Source organism: Vulpes lagopus, chromosome 21, assembly GCF_018345385.1.
Source record: "Vulpes lagopus strain Blue_001 chromosome 21, ASM1834538v1, whole genome shotgun sequence".
Lineage (NCBI taxonomy): Eukaryota > Metazoa > Chordata > Mammalia > Carnivora > Canidae > Vulpes > Vulpes lagopus.
The window spans coordinates 5,493,216-5,520,997 of NC_054844.1; the positions used below are offsets into that span (position 1 = coordinate 5,493,216).

The 27,782-nt window shown below is 42.0% G+C and overlaps 1 protein-coding gene across 1 annotated transcript; it reads left to right on the forward strand.

The window, feature by feature from the left end:
- TIGAR (TP53 induced glycolysis regulatory phosphatase) lies at positions 1 to 27,782 on the forward strand. The gene is made up of 6 exons (XM_041736780.1): positions 1 to 168; positions 10,482 to 10,519; positions 15,284 to 15,405; positions 20,822 to 20,899; positions 24,512 to 24,622; positions 25,729 to 27,782. Exons 1-6 carry the CDS (start codon positions 137 to 139, stop codon positions 26,158 to 26,160), a joined length of 813 nt encoding a protein of 270 aa, XP_041592714.1. The 5' UTR covers positions 1 to 136; the 3' UTR covers positions 26,161 to 27,782.

Here is a 27,782-nt window from a genome sequence, read left to right on the forward strand (position 1 = left end):
GAGCCGGCCGGCCGGCGGGGCTTGGCGGAAGTGGTGTGGGCGAGGTGCCCCGCAGTGCGGCGAAGCGGCCAGCGGGCGAGTGCGGAGCACGCGAGCGGGACTGGGGCCTCGCTTCCCGCGTCTGGGCGCCAGGAGGATGACGCGCTTCGCGCTGACCGTCGTCCGGCAGTGAGTACTGCCGCAGAGTGGGGGAAGAGGCCGTTGACCCCGCTCCCCTGCACCCCCCCCCCCGCATGAACAGCATGCTGTTCCCGGGAGAGCCGGCTAGGACCCCCCCCCCGCATGCTGTTCCCGGGAGAGCCGGCTAGGCCCCCCCCCCCGCATGCTGTTCCCGGGAGAGCCGGCTAGGACCCCCCCCCGCATGCTGTTCCCGGGAGAGCCGGCTAGGACCCCCCCCCCCCGCATGCTGTTCCCGGGAGAGCCGGCTAGGACCCCCCCCCGCATGCTGTTCCCGGGAGAGCCGGCTAGGACCCCCCCCCGCATGCTGTTCCCGGGAGAGCCGGCTAGGACCCCCCCCCCCGCATGCTGTTCCCGGGAGAGCCGGCTAGGACCCCCCCCGCATGCTGTTCCCGGGAGAGCCGGCTAGGACCCCCCCCCGCATGCTGTTCCCGGGAGAGCCGGCTAGGACCCCCCCCCCCGCATGCTGTTCCCGGGAGAGCCGGCTAGGACCCCCCCCCCGCATGCTGTTCCCGGGAGAGCCGGCTAGGACCCCCCCCCCGCATGCTGTTCCCGGGAGGGCCGGCTAGGACCCCCCCCCCGCATGCTGTTCCCGGGAGAGCCGGCTAGGACCCCCCCCCCCCGCATGCTGTTCCCGGGAGAGCCGGCTAGGACCCCCCCCCCGCATGCTGTTCCCGGGAGAGCCGGCTAGGACCCCCCCCCCCGCATGCTGTTCCCGGGAGAGCCGGCTAGGACCCCCCCCCCGCATGCTGTTCCCGGGAGAGCCGGCTAGGACCCCCCCCCGCATGCTGTTCCCGGGAGAGCCGGCTAGGACCCCCCCCCCCGCATGCTGTTCCCGGGAGAGCCGGCTAGGACCCCCCCCCGCATGCTGTTCCCGGGAGAGCCGGCTAGGACCCCCCCCCCGCATGCTGTTCCCGGGAGAGCCGGCTAGGACCCCCCCCCCCGCATGCTGTTCCCGGGAGAGCCGGCTAGGACCCCCCCCCCGCATGCTGTTCCCGGGAGAGCCGGCTAGGACCCCCCCCCCGCATGCTGTTCCCGGGAGAGCCGGCTAGGACCCCCCCCCCCGCATGCTGTTCCCGGGAGAGCCGGCTAGGACCCCCCCCCCCGCATGCTGTTCCCGGGAGAGCCGGCTAGGACCCCCCCCCCCGCATGCTGTTCCCGGGAGAGCCGGCTAGGACCCCCCCCCCGCATGCTGTTCCCGGGAGAGCCGGCTAGGACCCCCCCCCCCGCATGCTGTTCCCGGGAGAGCCGGCTAGGACCCCCCCCCCCGCATGCTGTTCCCGGGAGAGCCGGCTAGGACCCCCCCCCCCGCGTGCTGTTCCCGGGAGAGCCGGCTAGGACCCCCCCCCCGCATGCTGTTCCCGGGAGAGCCGGCTAGGACCCCCCCCCCCGCATGCTGTTCCCGGGAGAGCCGGCTAGGACCCCCCCCCCCGCATGCTGTTCCCGGGAGAGCCGGCTAGGACCCCCCCCGCATGCTGTTCCCGGGAGAGCCGGCTAGGACCCCCCCCGCATGCTGTTCCCGGGAGAGCCGGCTAGGACCCCCCCCGCCGCGTGCTGTTCCCGGGAGAGCCGGCTAGGACCCCCCCCGCATGCTGTTCCCGGGAGAGCCGGCTAGGACCCCCCCCGCGTGCTGTCCCCCCGGGAAGGCCAGGTTGGACCCCTCTTGCCCCCACGCCCCGCACCGCTGAGCGAGGCTGGCCGGTCCTAAGTACAGATGGGCACACTGAGGTCTGCAGGACTAGATGGCCAAGGTGCGCAGCCGCTGGGCCGGCAGACTTAAAGCTGAAGACAACAGGCAGCCTCTTCTCTGGACTAATCTGGGCGCCGCTCTGTGCTCCCCCGTGGATCCTAAACCACTTGCTGGGTAGCTGGTCCCAGGCCGATATTTGCGTGCGGTGCCGGCCGCCTTCCGCTGGCCGCTCCTGCTGTCTCCCCGGGTTTACCGGGCGGCCAGCCGCAGGCACAGGTCTGAGATTTATTTCTTCCCTCCGGAGATTACATTGCTGGCGGAGGAAGAGGGCCTCCGCCCCGGTGACTGTATCACCCCCAACACATTTTTATCATAACTTTACACGGTGGAACCAAAGGCTGATATGTCTGCATGTTTCTTATCGTTTTCCTTCTTTACGCTTTTTGGCCGAGTGTTAATGGAAAGTGCAGTTGAGGGTGGTTAAGAGCACAGATTTTTCAAGCAAGATAGACCTGGGTTAGAATCCGGGCTCCGGCCCCCGCTCCGGGTTCGGTCTGGCTGGGAGGAGCCTCGAAACCGGGGCTTCCAATAACCGATGCAAGCTTTAGGACCTCAGTTACCCCATCTATAAAATGGGGTAGCGATAGTGCCTACCTCACTGGACTGCTGTGAGAATTAAAGGCGGCAAGGGCAGAGTGTATAGCGCAATGGAGGCGGAGAAATAGATCTCAAGAATTGGATAACTTCTAATTCTCTAAGGATCTCTAATAAAAATGTAGTTGGTCCGCAATTTGTGTGTATAGTGTTATCAGGCCAGCACTTTTTAAAAAAGATTTATTTATGTATTTATTTATTCATGATAGACATAGAAAGAGAGTGAGAGAGAGAGAGAGAGGGGGGCAGAGACCCAGGCAGAGGGAGAAGCAGGCTCCATGCAGGGAGCCCGACGTGGGACTCGATCCCGGGTCTCCAGGATCGCGCCCTGGGCCGAAGGCAGGCGCCAAACCGCAGAGCCACCCAGGGATCCCTCAGGCCAGCATTTTGAATGGGTACTGCCTGCCAGTGCACTGGGTTAAACAGATAAATAAGATACCATTTTTGACTTCTGCAGCTCGCAGGGAATACTAATAGGACTTAACCTGGTCAAGCTGGCTTTAACTATCTTTGTCCAGTTCTTTATAGGAGGATAATCTTGGGAATCATCAGAGTTAACCGTTTAGGACCCACAGGATTTTGAGGACTAAAGCAGAAATCGGGTTACTCTCTCTCTTCTCTCCTCACCCCTCCATTTTATAGGATACTTTAATGACCATTTTATGATATATTTAATTTAAGGTCATGTAGCTCACTGGTAGAGCAGGAACAAGAGCCCTCATTTTTCCAGTGTTAGAACACTTTCTGGATGCCTTGATTCAGGCAGCTGGGTATTTGACATGTAATTGAAGCTGAGAAATTGTAGGAAATCTGGTAAACCATCCCTTGGAACTTAAGGTGATGTCTATCTAGATTCTTTTTTTTTTTTTTTAAGATTTTATTTATTTATTCATGGGGTGGTGCGCAGAGACACAGGCAGAGGGAGAAGCAGGCCCCATGCAGGAAGATCGTGCGGGACTCGTTCCTGGGTCTCCAGGATCACGCCCTGGGCTGAAGGCGGTGCTAAACTCCAGAACCATCTGGGCTGCCTCTATTTAGATTCTTAATGGACAGTATTTAATATGAATTTGGATTTTATCCCCTCCTTCTTAAAAAGGGCTCAATTTAAAAAATTGATTCCTTACAGGAATCCTGTGGGGAATCAATTTAGAAATCAGTCGCTGTAAATTATCGTGTACCAGGCACTATTGTTATTGGATTCTGACAACAGTCCAGTGAGGTGAGGACTGCTCAATTAGCAGGTGAGGAAACAGATGCAGGGGGCATATAACTTGCTTGAAGTCACATGGCTAGGTGGGGTACTGGGATTTCAACCAAAGAAGCATGACTCTGTAGCCCATCCTCTCAACCACTGTACTCTTATGCTTCCTATTTATTGAGTTAAAACCTAGTGTTTGTAGATTGCTTGAATATCACTAGCCATTTTAGTGGCTACTTTTTATTTCTAATATAATTATTGGAAGAGTGATAAGAATAGTTTGCTTTGTTCTATTTGTGGGAAAGTGGAGTTTAAGTGTTGAAATAATTGGTTGGGTTATGGTTAGCTTTGTCTGGGTCCTCCCTCTTTCCCCTTCCGAGTTCTCTAAGCTAAGAAGATTCTTTCAGGAAAAGAAATGATTGCAAACTTGATTAATAATAATCACTATAGTTAAATGTAATTCAATGAAATCCACAAGATTCAGTCATTTAGCATAATATTGGGAATAGCACTGGCCTTTTCTGTTACTTGATTCTGTATAGCTAAGATAGTCAAATGCTTTGAAACTGATGGCATGATCAGTATTTTTAAAGAGATGGATAGTTTTATTGAAAAGTGTCTCTTCAGACAATGCAAGAAAGCTTGTAAAATGCAATTTAGGTTTGACCAAATCCTTTATGAATCTTGTGCTGTTACTACGTGTGTTTGCCTTCATCATGCTTGTGGGTATGTATCATTTTTGAAATAGAATATGAAGATTTCAAACTTCAAGTCTTTTAATATTGTTAAACTGTAACTGCTTATGAACTTGTGGCGCACGGCATTGTTGAAAACCCCAATATATATATAGATTAGCATTTCCATCACTTACACAACCGATCGAAAGGCTGCAGTTCCCTTAAAATATTGTGTGTGTTGCAATTCGTTGCCTGCAAAACCATCTCATTTCACTTCCATTTTTAGCTAGCTTTTAAAACTTAGAAAGAAATTTACTAACTAAATTAAATTTACTTTTAATGACTTAGATGATGAATTAGTAAAGTTATTGACAGCAAAACTGATTTGTTTTTCTTACGCTACCTCTGTTGGCAGTTACTTTTTGTTGAATGCCAGTAATTGTTTTGATCATTTAGCAAGCACAATAAATAATAGGGCACCTGTAAACTTTCATGAAAATATAGGGGATTGGTATGCTGCTGTGGTATTTGTTTTCTGAGACTACCGTTGATGAATTGGAAGAACGTTTACACCTAGGACAGATGTCCTATGTAAATGAAAACATATCATGTGTTGGGTGTGTTACATTCCCCCCCCTCAATATCTAGTTAAAGTCTCTGTGTTACAAGCCCTTAAAATCTTCCATATTTTTGAATGAATTAATTGGTAGAGAGGAATTAGGATTAAGCTGTATCCATGATTAAATATCAGGTGGGGCTTTGCATTTCCATGCATACTAAAGGATACTTATTTTGAAAACATGCCCCAAACTGTACTAATTTCCTATGATTTGTCTCTGTCTTGTGGCAAATAGTACTCTTCAATTATATTTGAATTCTTTAAAAGGATATGATTGGGAAATTAAGCTTTATAAGTGACTTCTAAAGACAAGAATATAAATTAGAGCTAACAAGATAAAATCTCTTTAGAAGTGAGAAATAATATAATAACCTGCAGAATGAAAGATGGATATTTGTAGGGCCTATAAATGGCTGGTCATAAGATTTCACTTCTTGGCATAAGCATTTGGATTCTTGCAGAGTCGGGCGTTCTGTTTTGGAAGTGGATCACACCACAGATTTTGAAAATGAGTAGTGTTATTCCTGACTCCTTCAAAATATATTCCTCTGACCTTTCAGCTCTCTCCACCTTCTCTGCCGCTATCACAAGCCAAACTTTGGTTAGGGGAAGTAGATTAATAGTAAAACTATTTGAGCCACCTACTTTCCTTTCCTACTCCCAAAACAAACTTTAAACAGTTGCCTGAAGGATTTATACAAACCTCTGGATAAAGCTGATAAAAGCTGTGAAACTAAATATTTATGAAAATTTTGGCGAAAAAATTCTATTTTGAGGTTTCCTGCTCTGTAATATTTATAAAGGGATTTAAAGGCAAAAAAAAATGTAGAATGCCAGTGATTTTTAATAATACAATAATTAATGTCCAACAGCAGTCCCTCTTGACTTATAGCTGATAAAATCCTTCATTATATCATAGCTATTTTTTTTTCTCCCTTTGCCAAAAATAGTTGGATGGTGTGGCAGTGCCACTATAAAACCATCCCAGTACTGGGATTCCGTTTTTTTACAGTATGACATTTTGATGATAAAATCTTTTATTCTGTATCTTATCACATCAGCTATTGAGATTGAATTAAAATCGTAAGCTATCTTTTTAGCAAGCATACCAAAAGTTGTCTTTGCCGAATTTATCTGATTTGTAAAAACCTGGACTGGCAAAATTATTAAATTTCTCCTCATCCGTGATTTTAAATTTATAAAATGAGCAAGAGAGCTGTGATTGTCATAAAATAGGCAAAACGCTTTTGAGGTTTCTGTATAAAAGTAAACTTGGCATAGGGAGGGTTCTTTGAATTTTGCTGGAAATTGAATTGGCTACAAAGCTGCTATCTAAAGAGGATGTTACTTATGTTTAACAGCAGTTCTTTTATTCTTGATCTCAGCAAGAATATGAGGCTGAGGCAGGAAATGAATCGAATGTTTGGGAACCATTTCCTGTATTAGAAATGAACAATTTCTTCATCATCGCCCTGGATGCTTTATCGGTCTGACTGGTAGAGATTAACATCCTCTTTCACATCTGTTTTGTATGCTTCTGAATAAATCTTGGAGTATAAGACATTTTTAAAAATATTAACCACAACGGTGATAATACTGGCAAATCAGTAGTAAATAGGTCTGAGAAATTTCATTTGTCATGTATGTATCCTATGTTTTTTTGTTTTTTGTTTTTTTTTGTTTTTCTGTTTTGTGCAAGTCCAAATGTTTATTCTTATTTCCCACCTTTCTAAAAAGGTGGTGTTTTAAAATATTATCCTGCACCTTGCTTTTTCTCCTTAATTTATTTTGGAGATTTTTCCATATCTTTACACAAATCACTCTCTTTTTGGGGGACACAGTTACATAGTATTCCATTATGTAGATACACCACCATTTATTTGTTAGTGTAACTAGTTCCCTATTAATGGACACAGGTTATTTACCATCTTTTGCTATTAGAAATGATACTGTAGCAGATGTTGTTTTAAATATGGCTGAATGCAAGTATTTCCAGTGATAGGGTTGCTGGGTCAAAGGGCAAATAGATTTGTTATTTTGATAGGTATTTCCCCATGGCCTTCCATCGGTAGAGTATGTACACTGATGTTCTCTTATTTCCTGGGATTTTCTCCAGGTAACAAGTATGTTAGGGCGAGGCAACCTCTGGCTGTGCCTTTAAGGAGCTGTAGCCAGGGTAGACACACAACTAAAAAAAAGTTACTTAGCATACAGGTGGTAACTTATAATAGTGGTGCTGGGTAAAATGGGAGTATAGCATTAGGATGTGTAAATAGGATAGTTAGGTGGGGAATGGTGCTGGGGAGGGAAAGCTCCCACCGGAGGTGGTTCTCTGTGTTAGGTCTTGAAGAATGAGAACATATTGGTCAAGTCCAGCAGTCTATGTTTTAATAAGCCCTCCAGGGGATTCTGACACAAATTCAAGTGTGAGAACCACTGCTCCAGGCAGAGGTTGGCAAACAACTATTTTTGTAAACAAGGGACAAGGTCCCAGGCAGAGGCCTGGGTTTGTGATTTCCTCTAAGGTCTGATGGAGTTCTTTCTGTATCTATGTAAATCAACTCCATGTGAGGACTTTTGTGTTATTTTTTAACTAGTTCTTTATTTAAAACAAACAGAGTATGGGTGATGAGCCTTCACAGTAATCAAAGAAATACAAATTTGGATCAAATTGAGACAAACTGTTCTAGTGCCAAATTGGCACAGATGGGAAGCTCTGACATTACTAAATGTTGGGAGAGAATGTGGGATGCTGCTGGGGAATGTAAATTGCTATGACCACTTTGGTAATATCTAATAAAGCTGAATGTTTGTATACTCTGTGGCTCAGTAGAGGAAGCAGTTTAGGGTTTACAAGCCATGTACTCTGTCTGAACCACTCAATTCCACTATTATAGTGTGAAAGTAGCCATAAACAACATATGAACTATGAAGGTGTGACTAGTTACAAAAAGAGTCATTTGCCAGCCCTCGAGGGGCTCTCACACATGAGTGTGCATCAGAATCACCTGGTACGTTTATTAAGACACAGATTAACTGAGCCCCAACCTCTTGAGTTTCTGATTCAGGGATCTCGGGTGAGGCCTGAGAATTTGCATTTCCAAAAGTCCTCAGGCAAAATCAATCAGTGATGCTGATTCAAAGGCCACTTTGAGAACCACTGCCCAGAGAACCTGATGCACTCTGTACAAACATCTTCACAGCAGCTTGGCTCTAAATTTGAAACAATGTAAATATCAACAATAGAACATATAAATACATTGTAGTAAACTGTTAAGCATATTACACAATAATGAGAATGTAAGTAGTATGCCACCCTCGCAAACAAAGAACAGAAGGAACACAGACGACTACATACAGTAAGAAGTAATTCGTTATAAATTTCAACAACAGAGGAACTAATCTATGCTATACATGGGTGGGAAAGCTATGAAAAAAGGCAAAGCAAATGGGCATCTAAACACCCAAGTAGAGCAGCCTGGGTGGCTCAGCAGTGTAGCGCCGCCTTCAGCCCAGGGTGTGATCCTGGGAAAGGGGATCGAGTCCCACATCGGGCTCCCTGCATGGAGTCTGCTTCTCCCTCTGCCTGTGTCTCTGCCTCTGTGTGTGTGTGTGTGTGTCTCTCATGAATAAATAAATAAAATCTTTTAAAAAATAAACACCCAAGTAGTGGATCCATTAGGAGTGGGAGGACATTGCGTTCAGAAAGAGACCAGGTCTAGGAGGCTGGAGGTGGTCCATTAACTTGGATGTGGCTACCTGAATATTGGTTTTATGGTATATTATTTGTTTATGTTGTTTATTTCATGTTTACAAGATTTAAAATGCATTAAATTGAATCTGATTGTGTAGCTCTGTCCAAAAATGACCTATAAACAGAACTATTGAGTGCTTACTAAAAGCTGAGCAGTGTTTGAACACTTTACCTGTGATGAACACTTTACTTACCTGTATTTATTCAGTTACCCCAAAAGTCCTGTTTGAAGATTTATTTATTTTTAGAGAGAGACCTAGAGTGCAGGCTCAGGTGGGGAGGGACTGAGGGAGAGAGAATCTCAGACTACCCCCTGAGTGAGCCCCTGAGATCATGACCTGAGCTGAAATCCAGTCAGATGGTTACCTGACAGAGCCACCCAGGTGCCCCAAGAGTCATGTTTAAATAGGGCTATCATTGTTTCCATTTTACCGACAAAGAACAGAGGCACCCAAGCTTAACCGAGCTCCTAAGTATATAGCCAGAGCAGTTTTGTTCTCAGCCTGCTGTATGGCAATGAAGTTTACTTGAAAGGATTTTCACCTCTCATTGACATAGAACTACATCAGTGTGGACATTTGATACCAAATGAGGAAACAACCTGATCTGAAGAAACCCATTTACTATTTTTACCTACCATTTCCAATTCTGTATCTAGTGTCCACACCAGAACAGGCCAACCTCCTTTCTCCCAGGCTGCCACCAGTCCTTTGTGTCTCTGTTTCCAGTACCTAGCACTGTACTTAGTGCATAAAAGGCCTCAAAGAATTTTCAACTCAGTTCTTGATAGCTTTTCATATATTCAGTTGTTTTTGTTGCAGGTAAACCCTGTTGTCTGCTCTTGTCTGTGTAGCAATCCCCCCTCCACGTTTTTCCCCTCCAGCCTCAATTGATGGTTATTTTGTGATAAAATGTCTAGTCTGTTCCCTCTTGTGGTTGCTTCAAAATTGGTTTGGTTTGGTTTTTTAATTCGTAAAAACCCAGTACTTAAATCTCAGTTTTTCAGCGTGGTCTGCAAGATAGTTGTCAACATTACGAAGAGGAACAGCTTGAGATCTAGGAACTAAGAGAAGCCAGGGCATCTGAAGGTTCCTGTACTTCTTTCCCACTGTGTTCAAGTTCCCTTGGGCTTGCTCATTCCAATCCAGCAACAGACAGACTCATGGTTTGCTCCTGCTGCTTGTAAAGAGTTTTAGTCGACACACTTAAACAAGATTACTTAATAAAAATTGTCTTTCTATATTGTTAATAGAATTTTTTACTTACAATTTATTTCTGATTGATCCATGATTTATACATTTTAATTTGGGGCAGTATGGAATTCTTAGCGTAGATGATTGCAAATATCACTTTAGAACAAGTTTTATGTTTGCAGGTTAGATTATAAAGTACACTACAGGGGATCCCTGGGTGGCGCAGCGGTTTAGCGCCTGCCTTTGGCCCAGGGCGCGATCCTGGAGACCCGGGATCGAATCCCACATCAGGCTCCCGGTGCATGGAGCCTGCTTCTCCCTCTGCCTGTGTCTCTGCCTCTCTCTCTCTCTCTGTGACTATCATAAATAAATAAAAAAAAAAAATTAAAGTACACTACAAGATTATATGCTATTTTGTGAGTATCATTGCCTTTCATTGGTTTTTTTTTTTCTCATTTCAAAAATGACGTAATTTGGTAATAAAGGCTTTTCTACCCCCCCCCCCCCACTCTATTTTAGTGGAGAAACAAGATTCAACAAGGAGAAGATAATTCAAGGTTAGTATATTTTATATTAGCTGTCTCTTTCAGTGTCAGTGTGATATGTGAGTTAATCAGATTTGGTGAGGTAGGGGAGTGGACTGGGGGCAGCTATTGTGAATAGCGTTAGAGAATTAAAGTGTCATAGCCCCTAGAAATATGATCAGAACAGATGGTAACCAAGAGGGAATAAGTTTCTTAAGTGAACTGAATGTAAAGAATAGGATTCCAAGATGTTTATAGGTAGCTTCAAAGTGGCCCAGTCAGCTGATTCAGCAGTTATATTGGGTCTAGTGGTCTTAAAATATAACTGCTGTGATTTAAAATGATTTCATATTTGGAAACATGGAGTTTGCTGGCTGGTGTTAATGGAATTTTTCTGCTAAGATAGTTATTTTTAGTAGTAACAAAGAAGAGGTTTAAAAAGAATCCCTCTTCTCACACAGAATTGTTATTTTATTCTGGACAGATTCTTCCTCTCTTGTTCTGCTAATTTGGATTCAGATCTTTTAATCTCCCTCTGATCCAGTAAGTCTAGCTTTTAAAGACTATCTTGGGTAAACTCTCAGCCAGACACACTATTTCTGCACTGTGATTATAAAAACATGTAGTTTTCTTTTGGTTAGGGACATCTGGAGTTCGCAGCAACTGATTTTCATACCCAGCGTGACCCATTCCCTCCTCTGAAAGCTAATCTGATGAATTTGAACCTTTGTGTTCCAGTGACATGCGCGGCCGCACCCAAATTAGCCTATGGACTTCTGTCCCTTACCACCCTATCCTTGAGTACTGCTCACCTGTCTCCTTTTCTTTTCTTTTTTTTTTTTTAACCTGTCTCCTTTTCATTAGACCTGACAGTGAAGCAAGAATTAAAGTTTTTGTGGCCATACCTGTTTTTCACATTTGCTTTGTTTTTTTTTCCTGATTTTGTCAGTTAGATGCTTAGTTCTTTAAGTTACAGCATTCAAGGCTTATATATTTCCAAGGACCATTTTTGTTGCGCACCTACAGTTTTGATAGACAGTAATTTTGTTAAGTATTCAGCACCAGGTGTCTTATTACATTTCCCTTAATGATTTCTTCAGTGATCCATGAAATACTTAGAACTGTTTTTTACATTTCCAAATGACTGAGCTTTTCATTTTTGTTCATCATTTATGATTGACTGCCACTTATATTTTATATTCCAACAAGCTGATTTATTTGATGATGCCTTTTTGAAATCTGTAAATATGGTCAGTGTTTATAAATCTATTGTATGCTCAAGAAAAATCTGTTTTATAATTGTTGGGCTTGGAGTTATATGTCAAATAATCGACCTCTGTTTTGCTGTTCAAATCTATGTTTTGTTAATTTTATAAATTTACTAATTTGTGTGCATGACTGAAATATCAGTTAATGGGTGAGAGTGGAATTGCCCACTGTGATGGGCAATTTATCGTTTAGTGCCTGACATCCTATCAATTTGTACTTTATGTCTGCTCTTATTATAGTTAGAGACTGTTTTATTAGGCATATATACAAATTTAAAAATTGTTCTGTCTTCCTAGTGAATTGGATCATTGATTATAGTAATCCTCACAATCCTAAGACTTTTGTCATAAAGTCTTGCATTTTTGAGTGTAATATAGCTTCTCCAGCTGTTTTGGGTTTGGAATTTGCCTGGTGTATGTTTTTCTCTTGCATTCCTTTCAGCCTTTTTGTGTGCTGATGTCTTAAGTGTTACCTCATTAATGCTTGAGGCTGATTTTGGTTCTTCTCCATCCTCCCCCCACCTTCCTTTCCCTCCTCTTCCTTCTCCTTTTTCCTCCTCCTCCTCCTTTCTTCCCTTCCCCTCCCTACTGGCTTTGGAATGATAAACTCTTTCTGTTCTTTCAATGGTTACTTTTATATTTTTACCATTCATGTCTAATGAAGTGTAATATCAATATCTCCGTTCCCCCCAAAATACAAAGAACTTACATGACTATTGCTTAGTAGCTTAGCCCTATCCTTTTTTAACCACATGACATAGGCATTATTATTTTATTTATTATTTAGATTATTAGATTGTTTGGATTGTTTAGGTATATATGTATATATATTTATATTTATATTTACCAGTTTCTTTCCTCATTTCTTTTGCATCGCAGAACTTCATTCCTGAAATATTTTCTTTGAAAGGGCCCCTAGGGCAGATTGGTTGGTGGTAAAGATAGTTTTAATTGTTTCTATTCCAGACAATTCTATTTTTATTCTATTCAACCATTTTTAGCTTAGACAATTTAGACTGACAGTTCTCTTAGCACTTGGAAGATATTATTGTGCTGTTTTTTTGGCTGCCATTGCTCCTGTTAAGAAGTCTTCTGTCAGCCAAATCATGTTCCATGCTTAGCAATCTGTCTCTCTCTGCAACTGCTTTTAAAAATCTTTTGATTTTGGTATTCTGTAGTTTCCCTTAATAGATCTAGGAGGGATTTTTTTTTCTTTTAATTTATTCTGCTTTGTGTTTTATCTGTAGATTTATGTCTTCTGTCATTTCTGGAAAATTCTCAGCCATTTTCTCTTCATATTTTCTCTCTTCCATTTTCTTTTTTCTGGAGTTCCAGTCAGATGTATGTTAAGGAATACCAATCTCTCCTTCATGTCTCTAAGAGATGTGAGATGTGTTTCATCTCCTTTGTGCTGCATGTGGGATGATACCTCAGCCCTGTCTTTGAGTTCATTAAGCCTTTCTGTTACTAGATCTCCCTTTATCCACTGAAGGATTGTTTCCCTCTTCAGCAAATCTATTTTTCAATATTAAAAGATCTGTTTGGTTCTTTTAGAAAGCTCTTTGGTTGTTCTTGATAGCTTCTTGTTACTTACTTTTGTGATTCTGTTTTTATGTTTTATTCAGTTCATAGTCTATCTGCTGATTTCAGTGTCTGAAGTATAAATAAATAAATGATTCTGAGTCTGTTATTTGTTGCTTCTCCTTTCATTCACAGTGGATTATTTTCTTGTATGTCAAGTTTTTGACTGAACTCTTATTTGTGCTTGTTAATGGAGTGTAAATGGAGTGAAGTTAACCAAGCTGTCCTAGATTATGAAAATCGTGAGTCAACACCCAAGCTGGCAAAATTACTGAAACTACTCCTTTGGGCTCAGAATGAGCTGGACCAGAAAAAAGTAAAATATCCCAAAATGACAGACCTCAGCAAAGGTGTGATCGAGGAGCCCAAGTAGAGTCCATGCCAGGGGCCCTGCACTTCCCCGGCACAGACTCCTCAGAGCAGCTGTCTGTGACTCAGATTTTTACTGCAGTAGAGAACTCTTTTTCCCCCTTTTCTTTCTTTCTTTCTTTTCTTTCTTTTCTTTCTTTTCTTTTCTTTCTCTCTGTCTCTCTTTTTCCTTCCTTCCTTCCTTCCTTCCATCCTTTCTCTTCTCTTCTCTTCTCTTCTCTTCTCTTCTCTTCTCTTCTCTTCTCTCTTTTCTCTCTTTTCTTTCTTTCTGACTCGGCATCTTTTTTAAAGGGAAACGTGGCCCTTTTAAGTGCTGGAAACCGAGCACTGAATGGCACTGTCTCTTTGGCAGTGCAGTGCAGACTCTGCTTCGGCTTGCTCTGAAGGCAAGGTGCAGCAGCAGGGCGCTCCTGCTGTTTGGCCCCTGAAGGATCGCACCCCCGTGGAGTGCTCGGTTAGGAGGGGATATTGTTGAACTGAGGCCTCCCACTCAAACCTACGAAAAGCACTGATCATTATTTTGCTTTGTTAGCTTATAGGCAGAACATATGTTTTCTCAGATCTCCCAAGACTCGTCAGGCCTTTGTGGAGAAGTTTTCTCTTACCCCTTGGTTTTTTGTTTTTGTTCTTTCATAGGAAAGACTATATAAATTTGTAAATTCTAAAAAAAAAAAAAAAAAAAAATCCCGTTGGAATGGAAACTTGTTAGTGTGTATTTAGTCAGATTTGCTCTGAAGTGAATTTGCATTTGATTTTACTACTGACCTTAGACTACACTAGCTTTCTTAGAGGATCTTTTGCTTCTGGGAGTGGTGAGTTCAGTCCACCTACCTTGCTGTGCCATGCAGCGAGACTCCCCCCAACCCCGCGTTTGTGCTGATACCCTGGCAACTCCATTTTTTTAGTGTTAATATTCAGGTTTCAGCTCCAGGTATTTTGGTGGCTTTGCTTTTCCTCGTAGAGATTTTCCTTAGACCTTGTGAGCAACACACACACACATGCATTTAGTTCTTTTGCAATAAGAGGACCCTTTGGAATGTTTAATCAGACATTAAATGTTTATTTAACATTAAGAAATGTTAACCTTGAAATGAAGGTTCCAAAGTTTTTTTGTTTTCTTTTGTTTTTTAAAGAGAAGGAAGGAAGGATGAAAGGAACCAAGGATGAGGGGAAATAATACAATATTGCACATTTGGGCAGTGGAGATAAGGGCAACTTTTTAGGTGAGGATCCTACCTTTGAAATGCAGCACCTGGTTTGAGAACTTAAGATCAGAGCCAGCATTAATAAAATACAGCTAATGAAATGGTGAGCAGACATGAGAGAGGGGAGAGCTGGAGACAACTGAATTCTCATCATCGAGTTCCCACTAGACATTCTTTTGGGAAACATTTGAATACCTGAGCCTTTATGGGATTATAGCTTAATCTTACTTGCTTGAAAAGTTATATAGAAAAGTACCCAAGGAAATCTTTTAATAAAATGTAGATAAATTCTGTTTATATTTTTTTACATGTGATTTATTTGCATGTGTTGTATTTATATTTGAATGTTACTGTTCCTTCTCTTACTACCACAGGACAAGGAGTAGATGAGCCCCTTTCAGAAACTGGATTTAAACAAGCTGCTGCTGCTGGCATATTTCTTAATAATGTGAAGTTTACTCATGTTTTCTCCAGTGACCTCATGAGGACAAAGCAGGTATGTTTGAAGTCAAGGTTTTCTTTAGAGTTAAAGTCTCCGTGGCTATTACCTTGAAAACTGCTTCCAGAGTCTGTAGGAAATTCAGTCACATGCAGGTACCATCTCCAATCCTCTTCTTCCTCCACCAACAGAACTTTCTTTTCATCATACTTTGTACTTTTATTTTGGTAATTTTTAAATTAAAGTAGATTGGGGAAAATGTCTAACAAAATATCTTTAAAAAGATAAGGTTAATGAGGAAGAGTCAGCAGAAACACCAGATGGGGGAATTTAACCCATTACAAACATCAAATGTTGGCATCCAGACACTGTTAAAAAAGCAAACAACTATGTAACTGTAAAGAAATAAAAGACATGTTTAGAATATCTTTAAGGAACAGATTACTATAAAAATGACCCCAGTGAATTAAAAAGGAACCAAATAAATGTCTAAAGACTCAGTGGAGGGAATAATTGCCCATGAGGGAATAACAGGGTTGGAATATAGTCACCCTGCATAAGCAACTAGAGAAACAGGGCAAAATTTGTGAAACAGCTGTTTGCAGACATTGGACTTTAGACAGTGTGGGCCTGTGATCCCCAAATGAGGTGAACCCTTGGATTGCCCTGGTGTTCCACCTGAAGCAATTTCCCAGTGCTGCTTGGAGAAGGCAAATAGAGCCAGTCATCTCAGTGAGTTGAAGAGATATGCTTGGAATTTGGGGAGATTAAGTAAGGATTGTGGGACAGAGTGCTGGAAGAGGGAGCTGCATAGGGAAAGAACTCTAGAAATACCTAGAGGGATCCCCTGAAATCTTGGTGGACTAGACTCTGCATATGTGTAGGTGAAAATGCATGAAGCCAGATATAAAACATAACTGCTAGGGAGAGAACAATTGCTCTCCCTAGAGGAGCCAGAAGCCAGTCAGTTTCAAGGGCTCACACAGGTTGGGACTGATTTGAGTTCCTACCATGCAAGTTGGAGAGATTTTGTTAGATCACACCTGAATAGTGAGGCTGGTCTGTGCTCAAAGGAACAAAATGAGGAAAGAAATAGAAGATATAAAAAGAACCAAATTCATCTTCTTGAGATAAAAAATATATATAGTATTCTGAAATGAAAATTTCACAGGAGGGGATTACCAGCAGATTAGACACTGATAAAGAAGAGGTCAATGAACATGAAGTCATAGAAACAAATTACAAAATTAAAGAAGAAAGAAGACTAACAATGGAAAAATGGGGGCACCTGAGTGGTACAGTTGGTTAAGTATCTGATTCATGATTTTGGCTCAGGTCATAATCTTATGGGTCATGGGATTGAGCCCCTTGTCAGGCTCTACACTGAGGGAAATCTGTTTGAGATTCTCTCCCTCTGTCACTTCTCCCATTCATGTATACTCATGCTCACATGCATGTGTTCTCTCTTTCTCACTCTCCCTCAAATAAATAAAATGATCTTTAAAGGAAAATGAAGAGTTTCAATTGAGGGACCTGAAATAGACCCATACTAATATGGTCAGGTTGTTGTAGATTATTTTTTCCATTGGTTTGTTGTTTTGTTGTTGTTTTTGTCATTGGTCTTTTTGAGTCCTCTTTTTATTATTTTTAAAGGAGTCTGACTAAAGGTTTTATTGATCTTTTCAAAGAATCAGCTCTTGGTTTCATTGATCTTTTCTATTCTTTTTTAGTTTCTACTTCATTTATTTCTGCTCTTTATTATAATTTTCTTCCTTCTGCTGGTTTTAGGTTTTGTTCAAGTTCCTTTAGGTGTAAGTTAGTGTTTATCTGAGATTTTTTTGCTTCTTGAGGAAGGCCTGTATTGCTATAAACTTCCCTCTTAGAGTAGCTTTTGCTGTGTCCCAAAGGAAAATCTTGGACCATTGTGTTTTCATTTTAATTTGTTTCCATGTGGTTTTGATTTGTAGTTCCCTGATGATGAGTGATATTGAGTATCTTTTCATGTGTCTGCCATCTGGATGTCTTTTTTGGAAAAGTGTTCATGTCTTTTGCCCATGTCTTAACTGGGTGGTGTTTTGGGTGTTGAGTTTGATGAAAGTTCTTTTGTAGATTTTGGACATTAATCCTTTATCAGATATGTCGCTTGCAAGTATCTACTCCCATTCCATAAGCTCCCTTTTAGTTTTGTTGATTGTTTCCTTTGCTGTGCAGAAGCTTTTTATCTTGATGAGTCCCAGTAGTTCATTTTGTGGGTTCTTCATGTCTGATTGATTCTTTTTTTTTCTTGGTGTTTAAGGGTCTCACTGATGTCCTCCGCTCTTTTCTCAACTCCAGGGAGTATCTATTTGAGCATTACTCTAAATTCTCTATCAGACATATTACTTCTCTCCATTTCACTTAGGTTTCTTGCTGTGATTTTGGGGCATATTCCTGTCTCCTCATTTTTGTAACTCGCTGTGTCTGTTTCTGTGTGTTAGGAAAGTCAGTGATGTCTCCTGCTCTTGAAAGTAGTGGCCTTATGAAGAAGTCCTATAGTGCCCTGCGGTGCAGTGTGCCCTGTTCATTGGAACCTGGCGCTTCAGGGGTGTCTCCTGTGTGATGTTGTGGCTGAGCGACTTTGCTTTCGGTCTAATTGTGTCTTTGTCGTGGGCGGGGTTTGGTCCCTGTGATGTTAGGGGGCCCTTCTGGGGCTACCATGGGCTAGAGGTGAGTCTCAACTGGGATTTGCTGAGACAGCACTAAACTGCAGGGCAGTTGCCCTGTGTTGTCCTCCAAGAAGTTTTCACTGATGGGCAGGGCCTGTAGTCTGACTCCTGTGTGGGGTTAGTTTTTCCTCTCCCAGGGCAAGAGTCACTTTGGAGTGTTACCGGCCACTGTAGGGGCTACTTGCACATGGCCAGGCCTGTGACACCACCGTGTATGGGCTAGGTCAACAGTGTAGTGGAGGGAGGGGGTGGTCCATGAGGTGCTGGAGGGCAGGGTGGCATTGTTAACAAGTTAGGTAGTGAATGTCTGCCTCACTGATTCCTATAGGCAGCCATGTATTTATGCTGTGGGGCAGGGGAGGGAAATGATGCGTGTCAGCTCCCTTGTTCCTAGAGGAGTCTCCTGTGACTGCTGCCCCTCTGGACATGCTCTGAGATGAGTGAATAACTCTCCCTCCTGCATGCCCCAGGAATTTTTTTAAAAAGGTTTTATTAATTTATTCATGAGAAACACAGAGGCAGAGGGAGAAGCAGGCTCCCCGTGGGGAACCAGACGCAGGACTAGATCCCGGATCCGGAATCCCCAGACAAAGGCACGCTCAACCACTGAGCCACGCAAGAGTCCCCCCAGGCATTTTTCAAACTGCTGCTTCTGTGCCGTATCTTGTTGAGCAGTTTGTTGTGCTGTTTCTTAGAGGACTTGGACTCAGCTTTCTCTTGCCCTCCAGGCTCTCCCAGAGCCAAGCCTATTGATTTTTTAAATTCCAGGTTTTAAGTCCCGCTGATAGTAAGAACTCACAAAATTTGGACTCTCTGGTTTTCAAAGCCAAATGTTATGGGGGGATTTGTCTTCCCTATGCAGGCTTCCCTATGTGAGGATCTGTTTCTCTTCTCCAGGCCTTTGGTTCCTTCCCTCCTGCACATAGCCTGTAGGTCTATTTAGGTTCCCATCACGTCTCTGCCTCTCCTACTGTCTTCAGTGTGGCCTCTTCCTCTACCTTTAGTTGTGGAATTTGTTCTGTCAGTCTTTGGGTCATTTTCAGGGTTACTTACACTGATGTGAATGTTGCCTAATATATCCCTGGGAGGCGGTAAACTTAGGTTCCTCCTACTCCACCATCTTCCCTGAGTCCAAATCTTTTTTTATCAATTGGGTTTTGACAAAGGTATGAAGTAATCCAGTACTTGAAAGGTACTCTTTTCAATGAAAGGTGCTGAAATAATGGACTACCCATATGGAAAAATAGGAAATTTTGGCCTTTACCTCATACAGCACAATGTAATAAACAGATTAAAAATATGAGAGTTTAAAAGAAATGAAGAACATGATAAGGTCTAGTGTCCTCAGAATGAGAAAGGGATCAAAGAAGTCCATGTCCATAGTTGATTTTACAGAACTGTTGGAAGATCATATTATCAGATCTGGAATGGGTGATAAATCCCAGTCAGAATAAATAAAAAGAAACCCATATCTACACTTAAAATAACAAAATTGCAAAACTCCAAAGAATAAGGACAAACATCATCCACTAATGGACTATCAACAAACTTGTCAGTATCAGTAATATATATAGATTTTTAATGTACCGAGCGATAATAGAGACTAACCTAGAATTTTATACCCAGCAAAACATTTTCTAGAGTGTAGGTGAAGACCTATTTCGGATGAACAGGTTATAAAGAAACTTTGAAAGGGTAATTGAAGAGGGAGAATAATAACCAGAAGGGAGCTCTGGTTTCAGAAAAGATTGGTGAGCACACACAGTGGTGAAAGTAAAGATCAATGTGAACAAACATTAACAGCAGACAGCCATAATGATGATAATGTTTAATTTGTGTGGAAAGGATTAAAAAACAAGGCAAACTGTGGACTTAAATTATCTCTATGGATTTGCAAATACAGTGTCTGTTGTCAGTCACACCAGGAGAGAAGGGAACATGAACAAAAATGAGCCTAAATAAAAGACAACATAACAGCTGTAGGAGTTCTTTGATAACTGGTCACCAGACATGGACTTTAAAATAACCGTTGAAGGGCACTTGGGTGGTTCAATGATTGAGCATCTGCCTTCAGCTCAGGTCGTGATCCCGGGGTCCTAGGATTCAGTCCTGCATTGGGCTCCCCACAGGGAGCCTGCTTCTCTCTCTGCCTGTGTCTCTCATGAATAAATTAACAAAATCTTTAAAAAATAAAATAGAATATTGAGTGCATAGATTAAAAAATGACATTGAAAATTACAGTAGAGAACTGGAAGTGACGTACAAGAACCAAACTCGGATTCTAGAACTGAGGAAAACATAACTGAAATTAAGACTCAGTAGATGGGTTTAACAGCAATTTAAATTGCTGCACCTGAATGGAGAATTAATGAATTGGAACCTTTTCTGTAAAGGACCAGATAGTACATATTTTAAGTTTTATGGGTTACATGGTCTCCATCACAATTGTTCAACTCTGCTGTTGTATGATGAAAGCAGCCACAAACAATACATAAGTGGCTGTGTTCTAATAGATCTTCATTTACAACAAGCCATGGTCTGGATATGGGCTGCAGTTTGCTGACATCTGAACTAGAAGACAGTATTTCCTTAGAAGGAAATACTCAAATCCATGTGAAGAGACAAAGGGGGAACAGCACAGAAGAGAGGCAACTTTCACAAAGGAAAATTATTCCTAGTTCTTTTAAATTTTACTATGATGTATTTTGACATTTTGGCCAGAATGACTATTGTTTTGAGAAAAGAAACTGTTGTCTTTCCATTTTCAGACTGTGCGTGGGATTTTGGAGAAAAGCAAAGTTTGCAAAGATTTGACAGTAAAGTATGATCCAAGACTTCGAGAAAGAGTAAGTAATAACTTACACATATTCTTCACCAAAAATTATGAGTAAACCACCTCAGTTTATCTGGTGCATTCTTGATAGGGATGTGGAATCAGCTAACATGTTAAGAACCTGCTATGTGAGATTGGCTGTTACATATGCTCATAGATAGCATCTTATTTAATTATTAAATGTGTGTGAGGTAGGCATCCTAAATTATAAAAGCAAGATCTGTTCATTAAGAACTAGTAGAGAAGAGTTTGAGGTAAAAGTACAAAGTTCTCTTCTCAGCCTCCATGTCCTACTTCCTGATTTTAAGCTTTAGTAGACTCTCTTATGTATCAGAAATGAATCTTGCTGAAATAGTGATTTAGCTAAAGCCATACCTCAATTTCAGATCTGAGATTTGATCCCAGACCTCCTCCTAGAGCAGTAGTTTTGCTCTGCAATGCAGGCCTGTAAGCGGGCTAATGTACCTGGCAGCCCTATGATTTCTTCTGTACCTGAATGGAAGTATCGAATGGCTAGGGCATCTTTAAAGAATTGCTTTTCAGACTTGCATGTGTTCTCTCTCTATTCTTGTCCAAAATATATGCTAGAGTTCCTCAGAGATCCTGCTTGGAAAGGCTCACTCTGTGCCTCTGAACCAAACAAGCATTGTGAGTTCAGGGGTGGGGCGCTGAATGAGCCCTGTCATCACAAAGTAGGGAGAGAGCATTGTCATTGGATGGGCTGGCTGTTCTCACTCTGCTCTCTCTCCCTCAGTAGCATCCTCTCCTGTGATTTCAATTGATTTCCATATATTTATATATATTTTAGCTTGGATCTCTTGCCTAAGCTCAGATATCAAACTACCTACTTTTTATTTCTTCATGTGTGCCCCACAGCTACTTCCAGCTCAGTGGAACACCCCACCTTTCCTGGAACTGGCTCCTGCTTTACCCAATTCCTCAAACCACACATTCTTGACTTCCTTGCCTCCTACCATCTTGTCACTTTTGCTGTTGTGTAGTAGTTCCTGAACCCTTGTCCCTCTGCCAACCCACTGCTGCCATCCTAAACTGCATCTGGTGTTCTCTGTCACCTAGATCACCGGGAACAGTGATTCTCCTGTCTTTGGACTGGTGCTTGCTTTTCTAATCTCATCTTCATACTGCTGCCAGAGTACTCTTTGGAAAACGTGGTTGCTACATACCTGTGTAAAACAGTTCACTGTTTCTGTTCTACCTTCAGGAGCCTGTCCAAGCTCCAGCTTGGCTTATCAGCTGTAGGATATGATCTGTTGCCTCCATCTGCCTTCTGCCTCCTTCCTCTCTCCTGTGCTTGATGCCCAGCCTTAATAATATTAGCCAGCATTTGCACAGCGCTCCCCACCCTCTGGCCCTGCTCCAAACCCTGCGGGTTTGTTAATCTTCACAGCATGCTGATGTTGTGAAGATTTAGAAACCTGTTTTTACAGTTGTAGAAAGCAAGGCACACCGAGGTCAAGTCCATGCCCAGAGTCCTAAGGCCAGTACATGGCACAGCTCAGATTCAAATTAAGGCCATGTGGCCCTGGGTTCCATGTTCTGGACCACTGGTGATAGGCCTCTCATGGATCTTCTCAGTGTTGCCCAAACACCTTGTGCTCCTGCCTCACTGAACTTCCGAATCTGTGCTCCACTCTATCTGGAATACATACTCTCCAAACCTGGCTGGCTTCCATTCCAACCCCAGGGCTTTGGCTTCTGCAGCCCCGCAAATGCAGATTAGCCATCTCTGCTGTGTGTGTCTGTGTCCAGTAGTTCTTTCCATTACGACATTCTTCCCCTACTGTTCTAGGGTAGTACCCCACCACCCTGCAGTCTCAGCAAGGATGGGGAGCTGCAGACTCCTGGTCTCTTCTCTGCTCTGGCCTCATGGCCCGATGTGTTTCAGCATAGCATTTGGAATATTTAATGAATGGATGTCTCCATTCCTGAGAAAACAAACCAAGTAATTTTTAACATTCTCCTTTATGATAGAGGTTGTTCCGGTTATGAGGCTGAAAGACTTTGAACTTGAGAATTGGAAGAGCATCTGACAAATGTGCATATGGTCTTAGAAAAAAATAACATTTAGTTGTTGGACTTCTGTCTGGTGGTGGTAGAATTTTGGGGCATCATCAGTGTAAGCCATAAGCAATGATACATCTCTATAAAGATTTTATTATGCAAGTAATCTGTTATCATTGTAAGGAATTAAAAGTAAGAACAGTTTGGGGAAAAATACAGTTAAAATGTTTACCATGCACAAATACTGTGAACATTTTGGTATGTGTTCTCTTGACTTCTTTTCATGTTCATCTGTTAGTCTATCAGTCTGATTGTGTTCACATTTTTCTAAATGTACCTCTGTGTTTTTTTTTTTTTTTTTTTTAAGATTTACTTATGTGTTTTAGAAAGAGTGAGAGGGAGCAAGCACAAGTGGGAGGAGTGGCAGAGGGAAAAGGAGAGAATCTCAAATAGACCCCCTCCCTCCCACTGAGTGTGGAGCCCAACACAGAGCTCAATCTCATGACCCCAAGATCATGATTTGAGGTGAAACCAAGAGTCAGACACTCAGCTGACTAAGCCACCCAGGCACCTCTATATGTGTTGTTTTTTAACTAGCTTTTTCCTCTGTTTTTCAGTGCTAATAAATGTACATGGATATGATCACTTAGTGACTGTATTATTCCAATACATGGATATTACATAGCTACTACTGGTGGATACCTAGGTTGTGACTAGATTTTCTACTAATGTAAATAATGTTAAAATAAACCTCTTTGTAATCAATTCTGTATACACCTAATACGTTTCCTAGAAGTGGAATTGGTGAATATATACTTTTTTTAAAGCCTTGTATATTGCTAAATTTCCTTTCAGAAAAGTTGTGCCAGTTTATACTTCCACGAATAAGATAGGAGAAAGTTTTTCTCATGTAAACTCTAGCTGTTGGTAGTCTTCTTGGTCCTCTAGTTTAATAGCACCTGCAAGGTGCCATCTTAATTTTCACTTTTATGGATTCTTGGTGAGGTAGATATCTTGTGTTTTTTTGGTCATTTGTATTTCTTTTGTGACTTCTGTGTCCTTTGCTATGGCTCAGTCTTTATCAATCTAAAGAGCTAATGAGCTTTGAAAACACACATATATGGGTTTGAATTTCAACTTTGCTGATTTTGGGAATACAGGCCAGTTGCTTAACCTCTCTGAAACTCTGCTTTCCCATTTATAGATATAGAGATGAAAATACCCATCTCACAGTGCTGTTATTAGGATCAAATGAGACAGTATGTATGAATGTGAAGTGGCTGACTTGGTGTGCTTCACATATTAGTCTGTGGCCCTGCAGTCTGTGCAAATCTCTGTATTTGTCCAGTAAAGCTCCACCCACCATCTACTTGAGTGTGTTCCATAGAACCTGTCTGGACACAGTGTACAATGTAAGATGTTAACTGAATTTTCTAGGGTTTGCAGCCTCTACGGAGTATGTTCTCATTATCAGTTTAAAAATAAAGTGAGTGGAAGGAAACCAAGTGTCTTGCCAGAGTGCTCCAGTTTTTGCCACAAGCATGTACTCAGTTGTCTTTTTACAAATTCATTTGAGGCACTTTTGTCTATTTGGCCCTTGCAGAAATATGGGGTTGCAGAAGGCAAGGCCCTAAGTGAGCTAAGGGCAATGGCCAAAGCAGCTGGGGAAGAATGCCCTGTATTCACACCACCTGGAGGAGAGACCTTAGACCAGGTGCGTAGCCCGGGGTGAGTTGCTCCGTGGATGAACTTGCCAACATCAGAGTAGGTAAAATTGGGTTTCTTTTGTAAATGGGATGTCTCTAAATCTTAGCTAAGCAGTTTGAAAGTTGTCTGGTTCATAAAACAACTCTGCACAATGTGTTCATTTTTCCTTTTTAAGCTGTCTTTCTTATTTGCTCTTAAGTTGGCAGTCATTGCCAATACTGGATTTTTTTTTTTTTAATTTTTAATTATTTATGATAGTCACAGAGAGAGAGAGAGAGAGAGAGAGAGAGAGGCAGAGACACAGAGAGGCAGAGACACAGGCAGAGGGAGAAGCAGGCTCCATGCACCGGGAGCCCGATGTGGGATTCGATCCCAGGTCTCCAGGATCGCGCCCTGGGCCAAAGGCAGGCGCCAAACCACTGCGCCACCCAGGGATCCCCCCAATACTGGATTTAAAGTACGTGTGTTATTAGATGATTCTTGAAGAAAAGTCTTTGAATCTGAAGCAGTAACTTTAGCAGTGGTAGTGGTAGGCAGGAGAGCGAGTGCGGTGCTGCTCAAGGAGAGTGGGAGGCAAAACAGTTCAAAACTCGAAATCTTCAGGCCTCTCCTCTCTCATCTTTCACTCTGTAAGTGATCTCATCACCGCACTTGCATTTCGTTGGAGTGTTCTGCTTTTGGATTGCATTATTGGGGATTTTCCCCCCCTATTTTTTATTTTCATAATTTTCTTGTAAAGGCTATTAGCTCAGTAAAGGCAAGATTTTTTATCCTTGTTGGTGGTTGCTCTAACCAGACTGATTGCTCTAGATGTAGTTTCATAGTTAACACTCTTATGGGCTTCTTTTTTACTTGTAAATTGCCCTAACTAGATTGTAAGTGCTTTGAAGGAAAGAATTAGAAATTGTGTCTTACTCTTCTTTGTTCCCCAATGTGCTTCCATCACTCCAGAAATATGGTAGAGGCTTTTACTGCTGATCAATTAACAAACAGAATTCTACTGCTTATGTCATCCCTACATTGACATATTCGAAAAATCCAGTCACTTGTGTTTTATGTTTATGTTTTAAGGCAATCATTAATGTCACTTTATTTTAATTTCTTCTCTTGTAGGTGAAAATGCGTGGAAAAGACTTTTTCGATATTCTCTGTCAACTGATCCTGAGAGAAGCGAGTCAAAACGAACAGTGTTCCCAAGGAGCTCCAAGCAACTCTCTAGAAACTTCTCTAGCAGAGATATTTCCTTTAGGAAAAACGTGTGCCCCTGAATCTAATTCAGACAGTGCTGCACCAGGATTAGTCGCCAATGTCTTAGTTGTTAGTCACGGCGCTTACATGAAAAGCCTGTTTAATTATTTTCTAACTGACCTTAAGTGTTCCTTACCCACAACTCTGAACAAATCCGAATTTATGTTGGTCAGTCCCAATACAGGGATTAGTCTCTTTATCATAAACTTTGAGGAAGGAAGAGAAGTGAAGCCAACAGTTCAGTGTGTTTGTATGTACCTACAGGATCATCTGAATGGAGTGACCGACACTCACTAAAATGTAAATTGACATCCAAATCTAGCAATTTTGAACTTTTGAGGGAGTGCCTTTGGCTTTATTTCCATCCTCTGCTAGTGCTGACTTGGAAACAGTTAAAAAGCAATTACAGCAGTTATAAAGGTTGAATGGAATCATGGCCACAGAGAACACTAATGGAAACCACTTAGGATTGACTTATTTTGTCTTGAGTACAGTTGGCATTTTCCAAAGTAATTTTACTGCCCTGTTCAGTTACGTCTCTGGATTGTAAATGAATTGAGGAATTCAGTATTGCAAATTGAGGGATTCACGACCTCATAACTATGTTTTTTCGTTTTCTTTATGTTGATACTTTAATATCTGAAAAATCTAGCCTATTCTATTGGCTCTTGGTAAGATGCTGTATGTTTTTTACTATATCACCCAGTGCTTTAAAAGAAGGAAAAGAAGGTACTATTTATAATCCCCATTGAATATTTATAGGGAGAACATATTGTATTTTAGAAGTCCTTTAAATTAAAAATTCTTAACCATCCTCAGTTTTATATAAAGCAAAATGACACTAAAATTTTTAATATAGAAATCAACTTGAAATTTTTTACTGTATTGGGTTTGAAATGTGGATGAATGGATATTATGGTTGCAGGTTTTTCTGGTGAGGAAGAATGGAAAGCATCATTTGACTAAGAAACATTAAAGAATCTCTTTTCAAAAGAAGATAAAGGAGCAGGTCTTTCTCATCTGATTTATAGGCTGAAGAGTTTAGTTTGGGGAAGGTTCTAAAGTCAGTAAGTGGTTACTGGTGTACTACATGGTAACCTCAGAAGGAAGGGGGGGATGCTTCCTTGGAAAGAACCTTGTTCTGATAACCTCACTCCTCAACTGTGGGTTTGTGTGGTAGGTACAGTTGCCTCTCTTTTCCACCAGGTGGCACTGGAGAAAAGGGATTTTGGTTAACTGAATTTCGTACACAAGGTTGGCCCCTCAAAAATCGTCTAAATGAGTGTTTTCCATGTAGTTTGCTTTTAAGTTATCATGCTGATGAATGCTGTGAGTCTCACCTTACAAGAGTATTAATACTAAAGCATGTCAGTTAAGGCCAAAATCACATATAGTCAAAATTTACTTTGGACAGCTTGTCAGTCATGTGTAAAGTTAACCTGTGTGTCCATCCCTGCTCCTTGCCTGCCAGTGCTGGAAGAGAGCACGTGGTTGAGCACTAGAGCGAGGACTCCACAAGTGAGAACTTGAAAGGGGAATTGAAAAGGAAGAATTCTCACCATCCAGAAATAATTACTTTCCCTTCTGCCTTTAAAAAAAAATTTTTTTTTTTAAAGAAGTAACACGTTGAGATGTAAGTGAAGTTCCTTTAACTAGTTCCCACAGTGCTATACCCCTCTTGTACTCTGCAGAGGCCACTACCATGGTGCGTCTATATGTATTTTCATCCATTCTTGACGATTTACCTAGGATCATAAGACAATGGTATTGCTTCAGTGTTTTTTAAAACGTACCTAAATATCATCAATCTGTACTCTTTATTTTCACTTATTATATCATGCAGTTCTATCTATGTTGGTATGTATGGATGTACTTATTATCACTGTATTCTGTTAAATAAACATGGCACGTTTTGTTCA

Bases quoted from the DNA above. Each gene is read 5' to 3' on its own strand.
- TIGAR (XM_041736780.1), top strand. From the start codon at position 137: ATGACGCGCTTCGCGCTGACCGTCGTCCGGCA. The intron at 10,520-15,283 runs GTTAGTATATTT...TTACTACCACAG, and splicing joins CAAGGAGAAGATAATTCAAG to GACAAGGAGTAGATGAGCCC. The intron at 20,900-24,511 runs GTAAGTAATAAC...TGGCCCTTGCAG, and splicing joins ATCCAAGACTTCGAGAAAGA to AAATATGGGGTTGCAGAAGG.